This window comes from Oncorhynchus nerka, linkage group LG27 (assembly GCF_034236695.1).
Source record: "Oncorhynchus nerka isolate Pitt River linkage group LG27, Oner_Uvic_2.0, whole genome shotgun sequence".
Lineage (NCBI taxonomy): Eukaryota > Metazoa > Chordata > Actinopteri > Salmoniformes > Salmonidae > Oncorhynchus > Oncorhynchus nerka.
The window spans coordinates 26,692,519-26,717,204 of NC_088422.1; the positions used below are offsets into that span (position 1 = coordinate 26,692,519).

Consider the following 24,686-nt stretch of genomic DNA (forward strand, 5'->3'; position numbering starts at 1 on the left):
AAAATAAATAAATACAGTAGGGGAAGAGGTAGTTTTTTGGGCTAAATTATAGATGGGCTATGTACAGGTGCAGTAATCTGTGAGCTGCTCTGACAGCTGGTGCTTAAAGCTAGTGAGGGAGATAAGTGTTTCCAGTTTCAGAGATTTTTGTAGTTCGTTCCAGTCATTGGCAGCAGAGAACTGGAAGGAGAGGCGGCCAAAGGAAGAATTGGTTTTGGGGGTGACCAGAGAGATATACCTGCTGGAGCGCGTGCTACGGGTGGGTGCTGCTATGGTGACCAGCGAGCTGAGGTAAGGGGAGACTTTACCTAGCAGGGTCTTGTAGATGACCTGGAGCCAGTGGATTTGGCGACGAGTATGAAGCGAGGGCCAGCCAACAAGAGTGTACAGGTCGCAGTGGTGGGTAGTATATCACATTTACATTTACATTTAAGTCATTTAGCAGACGCTCTTATCCAGAGCGACTTACAAATTGGTGCATTCACCTTATGACCTCCAGTGGAACAGTAGTGCATCTAAATCTTTTCAGGGGGAGGGGGGGTGAGAGGGATTACTTTATCCTATCCTAGGTATTCCTTAAAGAGGTGGGGTTTCAGGTGTCTCCGGAAGGTGGTGATTGACTCCGCTGTCCTGGCGTCGTGAGGGAGTTTGTTCCACCATTGGGGGGCCAGAGCAGCGAACAGTTTTGACTGGGGCTTTGGTGACAAAACAGATGGCACTGTGATAGACTGCTTCCAATTTATTGAGTAGGGTATTGGAGGCTATTTGGTAAATGACATCGCCGAAGTCGAGGATCGGTAGGATGGTCAGTTTTACGAAGGTATGTTTGGCAGCATGAGTGAAGGATGCTTTGTTGCGAAATAGGAAGCCAATTCTAGGTTTAACTTGGGATTGGAGATGTTTGATGTGAGTCTGGAAGGAGAGTTTACAGTATAACCAGACACCTAGGTATTTGTAGTTGTCCACATATTCTAAGTCAGAACCGTCAAGAGTAGTGATGCTGGACGGGCGGGCAGGTGCAGGCAGCGATCGGTTGAAGAGCATGCATTTGGTTTTACTAATGTATTTAAGAGCAATTGGAGGCCACGGAAGGAGAGTTGTATGGCATTGAGGCTCGCCTGGAGGGTTGTTAACACAGTGTCCAAAGAAGGGCCAGAAGTATACAGAACGGTGTCGTCTGCGTAGAGGTGCATCAGAGACTCACCAGCAGCAAGAGCGACATCATTGATGTATACAGAGAAGAGAGTCGGCCCAAGAATTGAACCCTGTGGCACCCCCATAGAGACTGCCAGAGGCCCGGACAACAGGCTCTCCGATTTGACACACTGAACTCTATCAGAGAAGTAGTTGGTGAACCAGGCGAGGCAATCATTTTTGAGAAACCAAGGCCATTGAGTCTGCCGATGAGGATGTGGTGATTGACAGAGTCGAAAGCCTTGTCCACATTAATGAATACGGCTGCACAGTATTGTTTCTTATCGATGGCGGTTAAGATATCGTTTAGGACCTTGAGCATGGCTGAGGTGCACCCATGACCAGCTCTGAAACAAGATTGCATAGCGGAGAAGGTGCGGTGGGATTCGAAATGGTCGGTAAATCTGCTTGTTGACTTGGCTTTCGAAGACCTTAGAAAGGCAGGGTAGGATAGATATAGGTCTGTAGCAGTTTGGGTCAAGAGTGTCCCCCCTTTTGAAGAGGAGGATGACCGCAGCTGCTTTCCAATCTTTGGGAATCTCAGACGATACGAAAGAGAGGTTGAACAGGCTAGTAATAGGGGTTGCAACAATTACGGCATATAATTTTAGAAAGAGAGGGTCCAGATTGTCTAGACCGGCTGATTTGTAGGGGTCCAGATTTTGCAGCTCTTTCAGAACATCAGCTGACTGGATTTGGGAGAAGGAGAAATGGGGAAGGCTTGGGCGAGTTGCTGTGGGGGTACAGTGTTGTTGACCGGGGTAGGTGTAGCCAGGTGGAAAGCTTCGCCAGCCGTAGAAAAATGCTTATTGAAATGATCAATTATAGTGGATTTATCGGTGGTGACAGAGTTTCCTATCCTCAGTGCAGTGGGCAGCTGGAAGGAGGTGTTCTTATTCTCCATGGACTTTACGGTGTCCCAGAACCTTTTTGAGTTTGTGTTGCAGGAAGCAAATTTCTGCTTGAAAAAGCTAGCCTTGGCTTTTTTAGCTGCCTGTGTATATTGGTTTCTAACTTCCCTGAAAAGTTGCATATCACGGGGGCTGTTCGATGCTAATTCAGAACATCATAGGATGTTTTTGTGTTGATTAAGGGCAGTCAGGTCTGGAGAGAACTAAGGGCTATATCAGTTCCTGGTTCTAAATTTCTTGAATGGGGCATGCTTATGTAAGATGGTGAGGAAGGCATTTTTAAAAAGAGAAGAGTAGTAGTAGTTATTAGAAGTCTACATACAGTATGTACTGTATGTAGGATCTTAATTTGATTACTCTTTTGTTGCTGAGAATTTTCAGGAAATGCAGCAGGATATGCATATGTTTAATGTATTTGAGGTTTCAAAAGGCTTATTAGAGTTTGTAATTTCCACTTGGACATTTTAGACTCCTTTTGTCCTAACAAAAAAATCTATCAACCCCTGCAAAAATGTCCATGAATTATTATCCACATAATAATTCACGTTTCCAGGGCCTCCCGGGTGAAGCAGTGGTTAAGGGCGCTGTATTGCAGCGCCAGCTGTGCCACCAGAGACTCTGGGTTCGCGCCCAGGCTCTGTCGTAACCGGCCGCGACCGGGAGGTTGGCCTAGCGTCGCCCGGGTTAGGGAGGGGCCGGTAGGGATATCCTTGTCTCATCGCGCACCAGTGACTCCTGTGGCGGGCCGGGCACAGTGCGCGCTAACCAAGGTTGCCAGGTGCACGGTGTTTCCTCCGACACATTGGTGCAGCTGGCTTCTGGGTTGGATGCATGCTGTGTTAAGAAGCAGTGCGGCTTGGTTGGGGTGTGTATCGGAGGACGCATGACTTTAAACCTTTGTCTCTCCCGAGCCCGTATGGGAGTTGTAGCGATGAGATAAGATAGTAGCTACTAAAACAATTGGATACCACGAAATTGGGGAGAAAACAGGGTTACCAAACAAAAAACAAAAATAATAATTCACATTTCCTGTTGCTGCAGGATTATTTTATTGTTTCAGCAAACTGGCTCAAATTAAGATCCTACATCTGTACACACCTAATATGTAATACTGCATTGTAAGACAGGCACACTCACAAGTCCTTCTTCAAGGTCTCCTTCCCCTCAGGATCAAAGACTTTGAAGGCATTGAGGATGGTCTCCTCTGGGTCTGCACCTAAAGGATGACAGACAGACAGACAGACAGACCAATGCATCGCTTCAATTTGACAGATGGGCCAAAGCTAGGATCTGCTGCCAGCATGAAGCCAGATAAACCAGCTATTTATCTCAGGCTATAAGCACTGTTTCAATCAGTCATATGATCAGTGAAGCCTTTGTATGCCATCTATGTTGGTATATCATCATTGTATTGGTTGACCATTCTCACATACTTCCATTCAATACTTCCACTTATATCCTGTATATCCCACTTTATTTCATGAATTTATCTTGTACAAATGTATTAAACCACCTGTTTTGGTCCATGATAGTGAAAGCCTGTTGAGGGTTGATAGGGTGAGTAGGTGTACATGTATTCACATCACATACCTGCGTGCTCCTGTTATGTAAGTATATATTCAGATTCAAAAGAGAATTTATCTATGTACTGCCAGTGGTGTGTCAAGGGTGTCCAACCCCCCCGAATCTGAGATCTGATAGGTCGTCTCTGAATATAATTAATCATTTTGACCAAGACCAGCACCTGACAGCAAGACTCACCAATCTCACCGGAGAAAGCATCAGAGCAAGCGAAACAGCGCACCTCTGTCTTGGTATGTGTAGCCCATGTACCTGATACTGTCTGGGCTACAGATACTAAGACAGAGGGGCGCTGTTTCCCTCACTCAGATGCCTTCTCTGGTGAAATATATTCAGCTACTTGCGAATTTAAGGAAAATTATGAAACACGGCTAGACACAAATGATAAATCATTCAAGTTAGTTTAGCTACCATTTGAACAGGGAAATGTACCAAACCTAATCTGAAGCATTTAATACATTGAACCATCATATTTATATAGAAAATAAATCCACCTTGCATTGATTAAGGTTCAAAATGTTATGGCCCTCCTAAACTGGGCCTGTGCCCCACCTTGGCCACCCCATTCAAAATGTTATGGCCCTCCTAAACTGGGCCTGTGCCCCACCTTGGCCACCCCATTCAAAATGTTATGGCCCTCCTAAACTGGGCCTGTGCCCCACCTTGGCCACCCCATTCAAAATGTTATGGCCCTCCTAAACTGGGCCTGTGCCACCCCATTCCCCTAAACCTTGGCCACCCCATTCAAAATGTTATGGCCCTCCTAAACTGGGCCTCCTAAACCCACCTTGGCCACCCCATTCAAAATGTTATGGCCCTCCTAAACTGGGCCTGTGCCCCACCTTGGCCACCCCATTCAAAATGTTATGGCCCTCCTAAACTGGGCCTGTGCCCCACCTTGGCCACCCCATTCAAAATGTTATGGCCCTCCTAAACTGGGCCTGTGCCCCACCTTGGCCACCCCATTCAAAATGTTATGGCCCTCCTAAACTGGGCCTGTGCCCCACCTTGGCCACCCCATTCAAAATGTTATGGCCCTCCTAAACTGGGCCTGTGCCCCACCTTGGCCACCCCATTCAAAATGTTATGGCCCTCCTAAACTGGGCCTGTGCCCCACCTTGGCCACCCCATTCAAAATGTTATGGCCCTCCTAAACTGGGCCTGTGCCCCACCTTGGCCACCCCATTCAAAATGTTATGGCCCTCCTAAACTGGGCCTGTGCTCCACCTTGGCCACCCCATTCAAAATGTTCTGGACAGACCACCATGTACTGCATGTGTCTATGGTTGTGTTACTTGGCAAAATCAATGGAAAAGAAATGTAACTAGCTTCGGAGAAGCAATTTATCAAGTTGGTCTACTTACTTCTTTGAACTCGTGGATCTGGGCCTTTTCAAACATGGAGAGAACACATTGGAGTTGGCTCCCTCTGCTCTCTTCTTTGCTTTCTGTGGGCATGGATTTAACAAACACACAGCAATTGGTACCATGATCACCTGAGATTGTTAATTTATTATTGGCTTTTTCACAAAATGAGATCATGTCAGCAAACTAAATATCTGACCGAGGTTACTATAACCTACTTAGATCATGCCAGCAAACTGGACAACTTCCGGTGAAACTGGGGGTGCATAATTCAAATAAATATTATGGATTTTAAACATTTTGGTACATATAAGAGTCTTATATCAGCTGAAAGCTTAAATTCTTGTTAATCGAACTACACTGTCTGATTTACAGTAGATATTACAGCAAAAACATGCCATGCGATTGTTTGAGGACGGCGACCCACATAAAAATATTTTTCGACCAGCACAGGTTTCATACATTCACATATAATGATTAAATATTATTTTTGAAAATCATCCTCTGATTTATCATCCAAAGGGTCCCAACTATAACATGTTGTGTTGTTTTGTTAGATAAAATCCTTCTTTATATCCCCAAAAGTCTGTTTAGACTTCAACTTGCAGAGAAAGGAATCCGAAATCTACCCCTAAACTTTGTTTCAACAAGTCAAAATACATTTCTATTTACTTCTCAGATACCCTAAAATGTAATCAAACTATAATATTTCTTTTGGAAAGAAGTATGTTCAATAGGAAACCGCTTTTGGCAGGTGCGTAATTTCTTCATGGCGTGCAAACACAGATTTCCATACTAAAACTTTTATTTCTTATTTGTTTTTGAAGTTACAAGCCTGAAACGTTGAACATAGACTGCTGACACCCCGTGGAAGCCATAGGAATTGCATCCAATTTACAATATGGCCTTTCTCTTGCATGGTCTCTCTCAAAAAAACAATTCTGGTTGGTTTTTCTTTGGATTTTCTCCTACCATATCTATTGTGTTATATTCTCTTACATTATTTTAACATTTCTACAAACTTCAGTGTTTTCTTTCCAATGCCACCAATTATATGCATATCCTGGCTTCGGGGCCTAAGCAATAGGCAGTTTACGTTGGACACGTCATTCAGGCGGAAATGGAGAAAAAAAGGATCATACAAGCAAAATAAATATCTGACCGGGTTTACTATAATCTACTTAGATCATGCCAGAAAACTAAATATCTGACTAGGTTTACTATAACCTACTTACATCATGCCAGCAAACTAAATATCTGACCGGGGTTACTAATTAGCTACTTAGATCATGCCAGAAAACGAAATATCTGACCGGGTTTACTATAACCTACTTAGATCATGGCAGCAAACTAAATATCTGACTAGGTTTACTATAACCTACTTACATCATGCCAGAAAACTAAATATCTGACTAGGTTTACTATAACCTACTTAGATCATGCCAGAAAACTAAATATCTGACTAGGTTTACTATAACCTACTTACATCATGCCAGCAAACTAAATATCTGACCGGGGTTACTATTAGCTACTTAGATCATGCCAGAAAACTAAATATCTGACTAGGTTTACTATAACCTACTTACATCATGCCAGCAAACTAAATATCTGACCGGTTTACTATAACCTACTTAGATCATGGCAGCAAACTAAATATCTGACTGGGGTTACTATAACCTTGCACACTAAACATGATTGATGGTATAGCGCACATTTCATAATGAAGACCTGAAATACTTCTTATTTTGCAATTCAATTATTTCCATAGCCCTCTCCTCTCTGGGAGTCTATAATTAGCATGGTGAGGGAGTGGTCCTCCCGTACTCAGAGCCCCTGGATCATATGAGGGATTATGCACTGGGGCCTAGGCTTTGACAGGGTGGTGCACGGAGCCACGTTTGATTGGAGATATCTCATGAAGCCAGGGATTACCATGGAATCGTGAAAACAGAGCATGGGAATGCAGTCTGATGACATTACAGTGCCAGGATTGGCAGGCCTCTCTCGACAGCTGATGTCTAACAGATGCTGTGGATTAGCCCCACCAACAGTTGTGCTTCACAGCTGAAGGTCATTGTGCCAATAGGTATGTACTCATCTCAATTTAGTGAAAGATTGTCTGCGCTGAGTGGAGTTGAGTTGCATTGATGATGAGTTGAGTTGATGATTATTTGATCCAGAATGGGTTGAGATGAGGATGAACACAATCGTAGACCCATGGAAAATGTTTGCACCTCATTGTTGCTCCTCAATAAACATATGCCTTACATCTTATCAGAAAGCTATCTGATTGTTTGAGGTCACTGGTCCCATCTCTATTCCCATCTCTACTCCTCGCTCCAGTCCTCAGTTGTCCTCACCCCCAGATCTTCACAGAAATGTAGCTATTAATTTGGACATTCAAAGACATCTTAACTCTTACAGCAGGTCTTTCCTGAATTTCCAGAGCAAAGTAGATAAAGAACACAAACGAAAGATTCTAATTTGTTTACACAACTTACTCCTACTTCAATTTGCCCATTCTCTCAAAGTTAGATACCAACGATCTCCTCTATGTCGGCCCAAAAAATAACAATTTCATATTCTCGATGAACAAAATAAGCAGCAATACACCTGAGAGAGAGAAGTCATCTCAATCTCAATCTTTCTGTACATTAAATAACAAAACATATGAGAACTGCCAGCATCCTGTCCCCAGAGAGATACAACTAGAAGAGAACAGGAATTCCCCAACCAAATGATTCCTGACTAAAAAGCTATTTGGGATCACTTATTTCACGCAGTGAAATGCATATGGCTCTCTGAAGCTTCCTAGGATTAGATCCAGTCAAGGGGTGAGCATCTACTCACCATGTCTGTATAGTAGCTGGAAACGGGCAAAGAGGGATCCTTGACGGTTTATAATGTGACAGGATGATCACTAGGGGGTAGATATATAGGCTACTGATACCCCACCACACCCATTGCCAACCTTCCCTACCCATACACTATAAAGGCTCCATGCCTTCTATAGGCCATGACACAGGTAAAGAGCACTAAGTATTCCCCTTCCTTTTGGACTATTGTCAGTGCTTTAACTACGATTTAGAGTAACAGCCCAACACTCCATCACATTACCGAGACACTAGAATCAGATATGGCTTGATTAGAAAGCTAGAGGTTTGCCTGACAGCTCCACTTGCTGGGCTCCATCCACCAGCTGTCCCATTACATTTCCTGATGGACCATAACTATTGTGATGAGAGGTGTTTCTGGGTAGCAGCTCTGTTTGGTTTAAACTTCTGAATTTTTGTCATATTGGTGACTTTCTCACATAGCACAGGAAAAAAGCTATGGAAAATAGGGGTATGGTGCCAATGTCCATTAAAGATTTCTAATTATACAGTATGCAAATGAATGTTTTGTCAAAACATTTTCCACCCAAATAGACGGTCAGTGGTGGGGTGTGTTCTTGGGGGCATTTGAATTAATTGAATATATTTTGAACATTTGATTCTTCTTCATGCATTTTAGTCTTTGTAACTGAGTCACACATACTCTACATGGGAGATAGATGGATGGATGGATGGATGGATGGATGGATGGATGGATGGATGGATGGATGGATGGATGGATGGATGGATGGATGGATGGATGGATGGATGGAGAAAGAGGAGAGATAAACAGAAATTGTGATAAAAACAGGTTGGCTTGGATTTCAAAGTAGACGATGTGAAAATACTCCCTCACAAGGTAGTTGATGTCATGTCTCTTCTCAGTTCTTCACACACCCTTTTGCACAAATTCCGGGATGTCTGATGAAATAGGATATATTAGAAGGGTTAAGTCCAAGAGGCTTACTGTTTTCCCAATGTCAGAAAGACAAGCCATCCTCCTCAGTAACTGCAGATCTTTAAAGCAGGCAGCAGAGCATGATGTGCCCTTTCTACTCATAGTGATTTTCGACTGAGGCTTATAGGCTTGTAGGTATTTGTTAACATTTACAAGACCAATAACCAGAAAATGTTACACTGAAATCAAATCAAATCAAATTTTATTGGTCACATACACGTGTTTAGCAGATGTTATTGTGGGTGTAGCGAAATGCTTGTGCTTCTAGTTCCGACAGTGCAGCAATATCTAACAATTTCACAACATATACTGTACCCAATACACACAAACCTAAGTAAGGAATTGAATTCAAAATATATAAATATATGGACGCGCTATGTCAGAGCGGCATAGACTAAGATACAATAGAATAGTATAGAATACAGTATATACATATGAGATGAGAAATGCAAGATATGTAAACATTATTAAAGTGACATGGCCAATGATTTCAAGTCTGTGTATGTAGGCAGCAGCCTCTCTGTGCTAGTGATGGCTATTTAATGGTCTGATGGCCTTGAGATAGAAGCTGTTTTTCAGACTCTTGGCCCCAGCTTTGATGGGCCTGTACTGACCTCGCCTTCTGGATGATAGCGGGGTGAACAGGCAGTGGCTCGGGTGGTTGTTGTCCTTGATGATCTTTTTGGACTTCCTGTGACATCTGGTGCTGTAGGTGTCCTAGAGGGCAAGTAGTTTGCCCCCGGTGATGCGTTGTGCAGACCGCACCACCCTCAGGAGAGCCCTGCGGTTGTAGGTGGTGCAGTTTCCTTACCAGGCGGTGATACAGCCCAACAGGATGCTCTCAATTGTGCATCTGTAAAAGTTTGTGAGGGTGTTAGGTGACAAGCCAAATTTCTTCAGCCTCCTGTGATTGAAGAGGCAATGTTGCGCCTTCTTCACTACACTGTAAAGGCCTTGTCATAACAATGGACGGTGGCAATGGAGATAACTTTAAAACACAATACTAGGTTGCCTGTGCCTTGACTTTGAAAACGATTTACCCCTGTTGGCCAGTAGGCAGTGCTAGCAGCACATTTTTTCTATGTGTCAAACCAAATTTATCTTGGCTCTTTGAAAATGAGCCACTGATACTGCACGTTTTGTAATACACCTGAATGTTAAAGTTTTGCTGGCTCTTCTTCAATTTAACCATCTCTTTCTACTTGACCTACTGCATTTGATACACATGTAATAGAAGTGGAAATAAGTTGCATCTGTCAATATTGGTTGTTCATTCACTGCTCAAAAGTTGATCAAATATGTGAGATTACTCACTCAGTTGATTGATCGATATGCTTGAGAATGAAATCTGCAAGCGCCGAATTGTTCAGTCAAACTTGGACTAAAAATATATTTACATAAAACACACAGCCCGGTGGGTTTATTGTGGCAACAACCCTGGCATGAAATTGTCTTCCATATCAACTCTAATTTGAATGTTAAGTTTCCAGATAAATCACAGCTAACTAAGATGTTATTATTTTCATATGAGGCTTGCATCTCATTGCCACCCTCGAGCCACCAATAAAACGCAATAATACTGAAACTTTTAATAAGCTTCCTTCAGAATTCCCCCTAGGTGATTTATGTCTGGCAAGAGAATATGAAATTCCTCCCTTACATATGGTTCAGATAGTAATAAACTTTAAGTTGCTAAAGTACAACAATATATGCATATTATTTTCTCTTTACAGACGTTTTTAAAGGGATGTCATGTATGATGGAATAAACACATAAACAGCATTATGATGCATTTCACAGTGACCTGAGTTAATTACTTTTTCCTATATTTGTGATTTCACATGGCTCCAGATTATCATGTATGTACATTTATTACGTATTTTCTTATCAATGATTTGGTAATTAAATCAAAGGATGTGTTTAATTGTAACATAGGCCTACTTAGCCCTACTTTGTTTGGTCAGAATATTATTCAGTGCACGACTGTACCCTAAGAACATGTACAGCCACCAGGGGGCGCATACAACACCAAAACAATTCTTGTTCAAGCTTAGCTTTGCTCGGTATGCGTTGAATAGTGGAAGGAAATTATTTGTTGAAAGTGCAGAGTTGGTAAAACAACCACCTCCACCATCACCACTACAAAAAATTGAATGCAAGTCTATGGTGTACAGAGAGTCAAGTATGATGGAAAACAACTTTATTGTATATTATGGAATATGTCTGCAGCCTTCACTGGTCTTACAAATGCATTTATTTGTATTTATTTAACCTTTATTTAACTAGGAAAGTCAGTTAAGAACAAATTCTTACAAACCCATTCATGTAAACAGAGGCAGGTTTTCCAGAGTAGTGGTGATGGACATGAATGCCTGCGTAATATATCGTCTTCGTATTTGATGTACATGTGTCTGTCTACCTGTGCTCTTCAAAAGTAAACTACCACTGAAAAACACTATATCAATATGATATTCATTACATATGAATCCTTCTCTGATTCACAGGCGTTGAGTCAATGTGGAAGAGACTTTTCGGATGAATGCATTCAGATGTGCAACTGACTTAGGCATCCCCTTTCCCCTTCCTTTCCCCTGTATAGCCTCCAGATGTGATGAAACAGAAATACACACGTTTGTAACTCCTCAGATACCGTATATGTACTGTTTTCACACTATAATCTTTCATTATCTAATCAAAATTAAGATCCAGTAATTGACCTCATAAACATGTTATTTGACCCCCTACGGGCACTGCTCAGAGTAGACTCTAGAGGATTTGTGTCAATTTGTCAATAATATGCATTATTTTAAGTAGGCTACTCAGTACCTCCCATATGCCTTTGTTTTTACAGGTCTCATATCATCCAGTACCAGTCTGTATCCCAGATATACAATACCTAGATTTTTTCTATGCCTGCACACCCACTTTTTCTGAGACCCAGTTAACCCACCATATACCAGCCACTGTTCAATTTCAGATATCAAAGCTAGATCCAATTGCTAGAGTGATTCATTCATTTTCACATATGAACTAAGTTCTAAAATACGTTTCATATATTTTTGAATGGATCTTTGACATATCTAAATAATCAGTAACTAGGCATGTGTGGGAATCATTTTGCAAAGTTTAGACAGTGAAATGTTTATGAAGTTATTTCAAATTAGTTTCAAGTTTTTATAAGTCATATGTACAAGATACACATGGTATATACTGTCCAATTAAATGCTTACATGCAGGTCCCTTCTAGACAATACAACAACAATAAGAAATAATCAAATATAAGAATTACAAATATAAAGTAAATGGCTCAGTAGAATAGAATAGTACATTTTAGCACAAGTATAAAACAGGAAGGCAACAATCTATAGTACAATATTTACACAAAGCAGCAGCTACTCTTCCTGGGGTCCAGCAACATTAAGGCAGTTATATTCTATTTAAAATATTACATGACATTACATTTCATAACAATTTTCACGACACATTAAGTGGGAAGGGGGATTTTGGGGCAAGAATTTGAATTGTGCAGTACTAGCAATAGTAAATAAGAGTATTGTAGCAGCAGTTGTGATATGTGTGTAGCGTCAATGTATGTATGTATGTGTGTGCGCGCGTGTGCATGTGCGCTAAGGTTTTTGTGATATTACTATTTCACATTTTGAAATGGTAATGAATTAGCATTATCACAAATTAAACTAGTTTTTATTCGTTCACCAGAGCAGAGCATTGCCAATGATCTGCGCCTATTTATTCAGATGAGCAGAAATCCAAAGTGCAATGGATATATAGTCTATTCATCCATTCACTGTTATTTGTAGCCTAAACTAATGGAGGGAGGGGTGTAAACATAAAAAGAGGTGTTCTGTGTATTTCACTATTTAGGCTACTATTATTAAGGACTGAAGATATGGACGCAACTGTTTTATACCATGGTAGACGGATTTCCATAAGCACAATATGCATAGATTACATTGTTGTTCTCCTTCCCTTTACCAGACGGTAGGCTATTGATCAACCCCTTACGTCATTATTGATAACTTTGACAAACCAAAATCAAATGCAATTTGTCCGGATAACCGGGACTGCACAAATGCGTTGATACTATTTTTCTTTTCAAAAACACTCGCGGTCCACCAGGACATCACTTTTTTTTTAACAAACACATTTGCGTTAGTTCAGTGGACTTTCTTGTGTTCGTTGCATTTTTTAAAAAGTAGAACGAGTAATCGTTAACGTTGTTTAACAAGGGAAATCCAGCCCACATATTTATTGCAGCCGCTGAAAAAAATATCTTCAATATCCCCCAAGATGGCCGCCGATGTGGGATCGATGTTTCAATATTGGAAGAAATTTGATCTACGGCGGCTTCAGGTTAGTGTTATCCTTTACCTTTTTGCTTGCATGTGTTCATAGAACATTGTATACTTTAAAATGATGGGAAATATGTTATTGTGGACGAATGGAGAAAGAAATCGGCGGTGTTGCATTGATAGTTATTAGAAATTGATCCTTTTCTGCCTTTGTTCAGTTCAATCATTGATCAGCGATGGAACGACCATAGAGTAGCACAGGCGCTCTGTAGCCTCCGCTCTGCGTTCACCACTGGGATCAGCACCACGGACACAGACCTTATTTTTATACGATTCGGTCTTTATAATGCCCATCAGTGGTGTAGACAGAACGGATTGAAACTTTTTATGTCCTCGTGAATCTTGCTCCAAGGACGTAACTTTTCACCAGCTTAATGTTTTATTCCATTTGTGTCATGATGGTGCGTGGTTTTACGATCTCTTTAGCGACATTTGGTTCTATTTTTATTTTCTGTGTTTGATAACAATATGATCATTCGTTTTTGCTTGTAAATCAACTTTGTTTGCCACAATTAGATTGATGAAAGTTTTTTCTTCTTCTGTTCGTCTGCTAAATAATCATCACTTATTCAAGCTATAGGCTATAGGCTACGGTTGGATAGCCTTCTTGATTGACTGTTATTTCTCTTTTAGATAATAGCCCAGTCAGAAAAAACTTGACGCGTATTTATTATAGGCTGAGTCTACCAACGACGTTATCATGTAATCTATTTAGGCTGTTGTTCATTCCGGTGTTGCACGTTAAAACATATGTGTAAAATCATGATAGTCTGTTTGACTAAGGGCAATGATTTAGGATTAATGCAACGCGTGTTCAGTGAATAGTCAGACATTTGAATGAGGATTTCACAAAATAGACAGCTTATATTGACTTGGTTATCACAAAGTTGTCAATGATCCTGTTTTACAAACTTGTCTAGTAAATTGACAAATAGTTTTACAACCTATTAGGCTACTGACATACGACTATAGCGTTTTTATTAACCTTTTCAATTGAATTTCTGTAAGACTTGACATCACTAAAAAGCCAGAGTGTTGACGATGTAATTCGCTTATCTGTGAGTCTCGGTACATATGTTTATAGCCCCTTCCTCTCATCTCGAGCCGCATTGTGAGCACAAGGCTATTCGGGCAAGGACTGTTGTAATTGTATTCCTCGCTAATGTTTGTAAATCAGGCTCGGCCAGCGCAAAAGCACAGTCTCTACTGTATGATTGATGTTCTGTAATATGAGAAATGACTGGAGCATGGCAAGCCAGGTCCCGCGGAAAAGCCTGCCGAAAAGAAATCTGATCTGTTCTGGGTTGTCTTGTGTGGCCGGTTGTTATTGTGCCCCCCAATCGCTGGACTACTCATTTAATCAGTGATGCAAAGGGCGAGTTTAGCTATTATGTAGCTATAGGCTACGTCGAGATTAATTTACGTCTTTCCTCTTACAAAATAGCATGTTTTTACATAATTAATTTGCTGCAATCCTGGCATTAGTGGCCAATGCTTAGAATCAAATTGCCAACTTCTCATTTTTTCAGGTTTGAGTCGAATAAATCAATTTGCACATTACTTTTTTTCTACCTGAATGAGGCCTGACACCTCAAAATAAACTGTTTCCAACCAAAATATCTAAATATCTATCAAGTCTATGATTTAACGTAGCGGGAGGCCACTGATATTCTGTTTGACAAAGTCATTCATGTTCATAATGTAACGTTGAAAATGATAACATGACTAAATTACTGTTAACTGAATAATGCAATATTACTCAAAAGAAACATCTTGAAAAATCCCAATATTGATGTCAGTCATATGTTGGAGTTTATATAGTAGGCTAAAGTGAACATTTTATAGAATCTATAGAAATTACTATAAAACTTATATCTACATGGCCTTCAGGGCCTATAGCCCGAATTAAAAATTGATTAAAGTCGGGGGGTTTTCTACACACAATGACAAAGTGAAAACATGTTTGCAAATGAATTGAAAATGAAATACAGAATTATCTAATTTACATAAGTATTCACACCCCTGAGTCAATACATGTTAGAATCACCTTTAGCACAGATTACAGCTGTTAGTCTTTCTGGGTATGTCTCTAAGCCTGGATTGTGCAATATTTGCACATTATTCTTTTCAACATTCTTCAAGCTCTGTCAAATTGGTTGTTGATCATTGCTGGACAACCATTTTCAAGTGTTGTCATAGATTTTCAAGCAGATTTAAATCAAAACTGTGACTCAGGAACATTAATTGTCTTCATGGTAAGCAACTCCAGTGTAGATTTGGCCTTAGGTTATTGTTTTAGGTTATTGTCCTGCTGAAAGTGAATTCATCTCCCAGTGTGGAAAGCAGACTGAACCAGGTTTTCCTCTAGGATTTTGCCTGTGCTTAGCTCCATTCAGTTTATTTTTTGTCCTTAACTATTACAAGAATACCCATAACATGACGCAGCCAGATATTATGCTTGAAAATATGGTGAGTGGCACTCAGTAGTGTGCTGTATTGGATTTTCCCCAAACATCACACTTTGTATTCAGGCATATTCATAATTGCTTTGTCACATGATTTTCAATATTACTTTAATGCCTTGTTGCAGACAGGATGCATGTTTAGGAATATTTGTATTCTGTACAGGCTTCATTATTTTCGCTCTGTCAATTAGGTTAGTATTGTGGAGTAACAACAATGTTGTTGATCCATTCTCAGTTTTCTGAACACCATTGGCCTCATAGTGAAATCCCTTCCCCTCCGGCAACAGAGTTAGGAAGGACACCTGTATCTGTGTAGTGACTGGGTGTATTGATATACAATCCAAAGTGTACTTAATAACTTCACCATGCTCAAAGGGATATTCAGTGTCTGTTTTATTTTTAATCTACCAATCGGTGCCCTTCCTTGCGAGGCATTGGAAAACCTCCCTGGTCTTTGTGGTTAAATCTGTGTTTGAAATTCACTGCTCGACTGAGGGACCTTTTACAGATAATTGTATGTCTGGGGTACAGAGATATGAGCTAGTCATTCAAAAACCATGTTAAACACTATTATTGCATGAGTGCTTGCAACTTATTATGTGGCTTGTTAAGCAAATATTTACTCCTGAACTTATTTAGGCTTTCCATAAGAAAGTGGTTGAATACTTATTGACTCAAGACATTTCAGCTTTTCATTTTTAATTAATTTGTGTGTGAACTTGATTTCTGTGGTAGAATAGTCAGAGATGGCTGATTCACCCCGAACCTAACAAAAAGAGAACAGGTAAAGTGAGCATTGAGGTGGAGTGACCTTGGTTCCCGCTGGCCGCAGGTCACACGGACATTGCCAGTGTAATCATTCACCCCAGCCAGATGGCATTTCCGTGGGCGACCATGGAAAGGACGGGTCAGGAGATGTCCTGCCGGGCCCAAGCCAAGTCTTAGCCAATAGCGAGAACGCCCAGGAATTAGGATATCATTCAGCCAGTAGGGAGCATTCTCAGACCCAGGTGACAAAAAGGTGAGGTCAGACTACAAGAGGACACAGTTTACGAAGTTATTACATTGTAATAACATTGTTTATTGTTTTCACAATATAAAGCACACTTTAGCTATCCAAAATATCATAGAGGAAACATCATGTGTTTAGAAGATAATTTTTTAAAGTAATCAACCTTCATCAGGTACATTTTGAAGTGTAACGCAATGTGTTTTATCAGATTTCCAGGTAACCTTGTCCAAATGTAGACACCAACTATAGCTTCAAATCATTACTGTGCTCCCAGTTTATATAAAATACATTTGAGAATCCTCCTGTTGTCTTATAGTGATGGAATGCTGGATTCATTATATATGGTTTAAAAGCAATGCACTTATTTGATGGTATTTTCCAGACCCACACATCTTCATACTCTTCTCTCCATCATTCTCTGAGGCAGTGAGTTTAGATCAGGAACGAAAGGCTGTGATTGTATACATTTAGCATGACTCAGGCGATCCCGTGTCAGCTCTAATCCACAGACAGAGACAACAGTATTGCCAAACAGTGAAATTGCTTTGCAGCCTGTGAGCCTGGCTGCCGCTGCTACCAGCCTGCTCTCTCTGTGTGCCGTTTGCCGGCTGCTCCCGCCTCCCTAAACCCAACCCTGCAATCTCAAATTGGCTGTGAAAACAGGTCTCTCATTCCCTTTCATTCATGCTTTAATAGATTTGTTTCTCGTTATTGTTTTTGTCACATAAGGCCCTACCATCATTTCATAATTTACCGGAAATGCCAGGTCTAGGGCACTATAGGGTTGAGGGTTAGGGTTTGTGTCCTGAGAAAGCTTTGTCCAATATGACTGAGTGATCTATAAAGGAGGAGAGGGGGAAATAGCTCTAGAGGCAGCCATTGATAGCCTCAACCACAAACAGCATGGGCAACCCAGGGAGGCAGCATGGGTGGAGACAGAGCCCCAGGGTATGAAATAGGAAAATGCACACACAGACCGACACGCTCATGCACACACATACACGCTTGTGTGTAGGCATGTGGACACGTACCTCCTCCATAGGGTACATATTAATCACATAAGGACAGCCATACTCATACATGCACATGTAATGCAAACGTGTAGATTGTCTTTATTGACTCACTCCCACATACAAACGTATGCAGAGTCAGAGATGGATACCAAGCTGACCTAAATTTATACTCGAGTAAAGAGAAGATAGGTCCATCCGTTTAGACCTGCAATCTCCTCTTTGACAGACCTTTCCAAACCAAGCCACAGTGGATTAAGCATGGTTTTTAGAAGCAGTGGGACTGAAGATGCAGCCTCATCACCACAGGTCTGTGTTGCATCCATGCCCTGCTAGATAAACATTCTTCAAACATGCTTTCACACCTCCTCATTGGGAGATAACGGACGGGTTACGTCTGCCATGGTCTCATTTACCATAAGCCCCTTCTTATTCTTTGACAGTGAGAAGGACAGGAAATAAGAAAGGAGAGAGCTTTTACAGAACTAGCTGGGGTAAATTGAGTTGTGAAATCCAGGAGCCACAACCCGGGTATATAAAACGCAGGCAACATTAGAGAGAGAAGTGAAACAGACTTCAGCATTAAGCTGTTTAACCTCTCTGTGTAGCATTAGTGGTAGAGACTTCAAAGCAGATGCTTCATCGTTTGGAGCGGAATTACAAATGGGTTTAGAGACAGCTACGGTGAGCATTCACACAGAAAGAGTAGACCTGTCATTAATGTCAGCTTAATCACTTTGACCTTCCTTCGAGCAGATTTCCATACCCATCCGCATTCGTTTTTACCTCATGCCCCTGTTCGCAGGATAAGTACTGCAGTTTGATATGGGTGTGTGATGATGTCTTTGTAATGGTGATGAGTTCTTGCATTCACAGAACTAGTCATAGGCTTTCTTCTTTGAACAGTGTGAGAACATTTCTAACAAGGATATGCATTGAGATATTGTTTAAGAAACATGGATTAGTTTTTGATCATCTGTTTATGACCCTCTGTATTCTTCTCAGGTGTCTCACCCTCTGATTTAGCATTCAGCCTTACCTAAATGTCCTATCCAAATCCTGCACCCCAATTTTGAAGCAGTAATCCCCCTTGGTAGTTGACAGTGCTTCATTGCAAAAGGCATGCGCTGTTTCACAGTCCTGTTTTTTATTTTGTTTATTCTGCTGCCCCTAGGCTGAAGCAATTGCTTTGCAGGAGTAAATAACCAGCTTTAACAAAACTTCAGGGACACATTAGTCTGCAGGATGAAGGTTCCATGGCGGCAGGCTCCTCTTCCACAGCAGTTGGCCAGGCAGGCAGGCCAGGGGAGATTCAGCGGGAGAGGTAGTGGCTCATCGGTATGGGTATAAAGCGGTGTCCCTTCTCCCTGCTGGCAGCCAGTCTCCTGCCCAGTGAGTCCATATTGAGTTGTGTATCTCTACAGCGGCCGCTCTTTATTTGTTTTGATTGTCTGACAACACTGCAGACGTATTGAGCACCAGCCTTTCTTGTTCATTTTACTGAGCTTACATTGAATCCCCTCCATTTTCCTCCCCTTTCTCTATCTTTCTCGTCCCTCTTCCAGCCTTTCTCTGCTGTATTTGGCAGGGCTTCAGTGGCTGTAATTCATCCCCCTATTGTCCATTTTGTTCTCGGGGATAAAAAGGAGACCCTGGTTTTTGTGTGAGCGCTTGGCTTTGTATGTTGTATGATGTGTGGTTGTAAGTCGCTCTGGATAAGAGCGTCTGCTAAATGACTTAAATGTAATGTAAATGTGAGGATGCTAGCAGGCCTGTTCTGTTGTGCAGTGGAGCTGTGGATAGTGTGGAGGGTGCTCCTGGGCCCCTAAGCTCTTGACGTCAATGCCTCCCTGCTCTTCTCAAGGGTCTCTGGGGATCCCTGGTGGTCTTATGTGTCATTGCTCAGAGTGTTTACTAGAAAGGAGGAATATGGTGGACTCTACGTTGCACACCTTTCTAGGGCCCATTTGTCCTCATTTTAACAGAAGACGGAAGAGAAAATATGGCCCCTTTATTTCTGTGTTAAAAAAATATATATCAAAACAGCTTTTTTATTTCTAAGCAGATGTCCTCTGTTTTATCAAAATGATACAAAAGGTGTGTTAAAATAAAAACCGATGAATCAGGCTTGTTATTTTAGCCAGTCCTGTCTTTGTGCAGCTGCTATCACGCTCCAGAGAGAGAAGAGAGAGCAAGTCTATCTCTCCATCCAGACCACTGTTTCCCTGCCATCGCTACTGCTCTTGTCATATCTCTTCTTTGGTAATTTCTGCATCTCTTCAACACCATAAGGAAAATGCATTTGTCTTGTCTCTGTACTTCCAGCTAAATAAAAGCTGAAAGGATAGTTCGGTATTTTGAAATACAGAGGTAGTTTTGCGAGTCAATGCTAACTAGCATTAGCGCAATGACTGGAAGTCTTGCTAGTTAGCAGTTAGCAACTTCCTTCAAACTAACACATTTCTTTAGGTTGTGGTAACATGGTGGGGACATGACAAAAGATATGTTCCCAAAACAAAAAAACTGTCCAGTTGTGCTGATGATTACAATGTTTTTATTAGGTTGAAAAAACAATCCCCTGACGTTGCAAGAATGTTCCCAGAACACATTTTTTAATGTTATTTTATTGTTCCTTTAGGTTGTGGGAACATAGGAACATTGTGGGGACATTACAAGAGATAGGTTCCCAAAACACAAAATCTGATGATGACATTCTTACAATGGTTGTATCAGGCTTAGGAGTTTGGCGGCACCTTAATTGGGGAGGATGGGCTCGTGGTAATGGCTGGAGCAGAAAGAGTGGAATGGTGGAGTGGGATCCCTGGAGTTGTTACACTGCGCCTGCTGGGATGAAACTAACACAAATATAAAGCTGTTTACACCTTTATTCTGACTTCCAGGTTCTGGTCTTTGTCTAGAAAAAGAAGTATCCTTTATTATTTCTTACTCGACAACTGTTTTTTATATACTGTAAAGTCTGGCTGTTTTGATTTTTATTAGTAGCCTACAGGGCTTGAAGATGGCAGATCGCAGGTTCAATCCTACTTGATTACCATTCTTTTAAAAAGCTCCAGCTATGTCTGGACAGTACCCTTATAAAATATAATCATGTAAGAAGATTGAAATGCCATTTCTTTAAATCAATACATCAATATTAGCAGAACATTGCAGCAATGTGTTTAGAACTACTCCCATTATTGTTGAAGTATGTTTTTAGAACAATTCTGGATCGTCATAACCTTAATACTTTTATAAGTGTCTTGCAGGAACGTTTGTTCTTATAGGTGTTAGTTGTAATATCTTCAACATGAACGGAATATTCCGGGAACTTCTATTGCTCCAGCACTTTATTGCTGGAGTATGTTCAGGGAATGTTATTAGAACCATCATAATGTCACACTATAACTTTATGAGACCATTGTAGGAATATTCCCTGCTTGTTGTTGTGTGTTTTGAATAACATATCCATCAACATTAGCAGAACGTTCCTGTCATGTTTCCTCAGAACCACTTCTATTGCTCCCACATTTTGTTGCGGCAGTATGAACATTACCGGAACATTATGTAATTACATTCCCTGGCAACCTAATGAGAACGTTAGGGGAATGTTCTGTGGTCTTTTTTACAGATGTTGTGACCAACATTTTAGTGAATGTTAGGATATTCCAAGGATATTGAATAAACTATTTTTATATTTGGCGATCAAAAACATTCTTTGAATGTTTGTGGGACGTTATCATCCAAACGTTATCATCCAAAACTAGAACTTAATGGGAATGTTAGCTAATGTTCTGGGAATGTTCCCAGATTGCTGGGTATGTTCTGAGGGATGAGAGAGCAATGTCGCAGACATCAGTTCTGCCCCCACATAGCCATGCTCCCCTCTCCCCATTCCTCACGCCTCTGTTTCCATGCAAACGCTTATTTTGGAATCACAACTGATGGCATCCTTCTGTTGTCACTTTCTAATTTATGTTGATGGCGGAGGACGTTGGGGTATTGATTGTGTGTTGCAACTGTGTTCGCAGCTCTGTAATGTAGGCCCTGAGGCAGGCCTCTCTTTTTGCTAGTCTCAAGGTGGCTCCTGAACTCTCTAATCTTAATTAAATATGCACTTTTTCATGGCAACAGGGTCACTGTTTTTGCATTATAATGTGGTCACAGAATCCCCCTCGTCAGTTGAAAGAAAAGGACTGTTTAGGCATTTTGAATTGTAATTTTTTTTTAAATAAAGGAGAAAAAGAACAAAGAGCTGAATTAAATCGCTCCTTTTCAATTTCCCTTGTTAGTCTCTTACTGCATTCTCCTATAGTTTTTCCCTTTTTTCCAGATTAATTTTATGATAATTTTTTTCCCTCTCTCTCTTCTTGGCTGTTTTCCCCAGACAGGTTCTACAGTGTTTTAGAGGGGATGGATTTAATTGCTCTGTGGGGATTGGTTGGCTGTGCTGGGCTCGGCTGTTTAATTAGTGTACCCTGCCGGGATTGGTTTAATGCTTCATGATCTTGAAATTGTCTGATTGTTCAGCCCTCTGGGGACTCTCTCTGCCTACGTAGGCCAGCAGGTTTAGCTAAACGTTGCTCTAGGCTTCTACAGGATGGGACTGGAGGAAGAAAACCCTGAAGAGAAGAGCAGGAATAGGGAGGCAAAGATGGCAGATAAATGAAGATAGTTCACTCAGGCTGTTTACCGTTTTTTTTAAATTGTAAGTTCCTGTCTACTTCAGGGGGTGGCTCTCCCATAAACACCAATGCGATAGCAGCTGGGTCTGGTCTATGTAGTTCATTGACTTCCATTGAAACAGAAAAATGTGTGTGTGGGATGTCTCCCTTTCTCTTCCGTCTCTAGGGAGGTTTAAACCTGAGGGCCAGCGCCTATATTATGACACACCAGTGGACCAGTGGATCGCTGAATAGGGCAGCATTTAAAGTGCATCCCTTACCCTAGGTGCTCTCTCTCCTCACATCAGGAGTTGTAGCTTTAGGCAGCATGACTGTCTTTGCACAGAGGATGAGTTCATGTTGCTCTCAAATTGCATGCCTGTGGATGAATGTTAAAAATAGCACATGCTCATTAGCCATAGCCATATTACACACAAAACATCTTGTGATTTGCATATTTCCAACTGGTTTGCAATTCTTGTGTATAAAATGATTATTTAGAACACATTTGACATTGGTTGTTGCCTTTTGTCGACTTCTGTTTTCACAGTGTTTTGAATGTTCATAGTGCATCTCCCCCACCTTGTTTTCTCATTGTTATGACATCCCCATCAGGAGAGCCCGTGTGGATCTCTAAGTTATGTGCATAGTCAGTCACCTTGAGGGACGGAGCTGTGGAAATGACATTTGTGTAAATAAGAGAGGGGTGTGTGTGTGTGTCCTCTCTACCCTGCCATGGGATGCCCTTGGTTTGGTTCAATCATGGCAGAGATGTTGACCTCAACAGTAAATGTGCTTGGCATCAGATGCAGGATAAGCAGAGAGCAGTGGTGGGGAGTGGGAGTACATATGCCTATTGAAGGCTAAACTAATTCCGCCTCATCAGACCTATCGAGCACACTCTCTTAAAGAACCCAACCTTGAAGTTCATGAATCTATTTTGGATGATATTATAAATATGCTTCTTTAACCCCAGCCTGGACTTGATTATCTTTTTGTCCTGTCAATTGACGATGGCTTGGTGCTTGGGTATACTGTTGATTACTTTTCACCAGTTTGTCAATCTGAATTTACTCCCCTCTCTGTCGGTGCTACTTTGCCTAGATGTGTTTTGCTGTTGTTGATTGGCTTGTCTCTGGACTACACAGGAGGTTGTGCACTCCTGTGCCTGTTTTTCCTGTAGTGCTTATCCCTTAGATAGATTGGGCGGATGCACTACATACAGGTCTGGGCATCTCCAGTCCTCGGGGCCTGATTGGTGTCACACTTTCCCCCCATCCCTAGCAAACACACCTGATTTAAACTAATTGCATTTTTAACTGAAGATCATGATTAGTTGATTATTTGACTCAGGTGTGTTAGCTGGGGCAAAAATGTGACACCAATCAGGCCCCCGATTGTAGTTGCCCAGGCCTGCGTGACACAACATGATCACCAAGGTGATAGAAGAACTCATGGCAACAGAGCGGTTGCCAAGAGTGTTCCCCACCCTTGTGCCTTAACCTCTCAGGGAGAGATGCCCTGATTACTGAATGACTCTCTGCCTGAGGATGCTGGTGGAAGGAGCTATAGGAGAACAGGCTCATTGTAATGGCTGGAATGGAATAAATGGAACGGTATCAAACATATGGAAACCACATGTTTGACAGCGTTCCATTTATTCTATTCCAGCCATTACAATGAGCCCAACCTCCTTTAGCTCCTCCCTCAAGTCTCCACTGTTCTCTACCGTGGTGGAGGTGCCACTGTAGTGGTTTTAGTTGTCTGTGTGATGATAAGGGGGTAAGTGTATGTAGTCACTAATCAAGGGGGCTCTGTAGGCGAGCTTAGAATTCCTCCTAGTGATTGTGAATTGAAGAGGTATCCCCTCATTTTGATGTATTCAGTTGTTTATGATATGAAGTGAACTCTCTGTCTTCACCTGAGGGATTTTCTATTTAGATAGCATGTTGTGGTAGACAGCGCCATCAAAACATATAGCAAATCCCAGTACATATCACCAGCAGCCGAGATGGTCATTGTTTAATTTGGTTTATGTGGTGGTTGAAATATGGATGCACCCAGTGTAACCATGTGTGGATCCATGACGAAAGTCAATTACACCAGGTTATTACAAATGCCCCCAAAGAGTTAATGTTCTGACACTAGTTTTCCTTTAGAGATAAAAATATTAGTGGACCCGGGCCACACCCCCATAGCCTTTTGGGAAGGGTGTGAGCCCAGCGTCCGTCTAGACGTGCGACATCATTAACCCGCCGTGACCTCAGCCACTGATGAATTCTCTCTT

At 41.4% G+C, this 24,686-nt stretch overlaps 1 protein-coding gene across 1 annotated transcript in view; it reads left to right on the plus strand.

The window, feature by feature from the left end:
• The first annotated feature begins 13,169 nt into the window (after nt 1-13,169).
• The window catches only part of LOC115111487 (homeobox protein cut-like 2), a 119,194-nt gene continuing 107,677 nt past the window's right edge, over nt 13,170-24,686 (plus strand). Inside the window, 1 exon segment of the mRNA XM_029637584.2 lies at nt 13,170-13,252. Within this exon segment, the coding sequence (XP_029493444.2) occupies nt 13,190-13,252 (63 nt within the window). The 5' untranslated portion in view covers nt 13,170-13,189.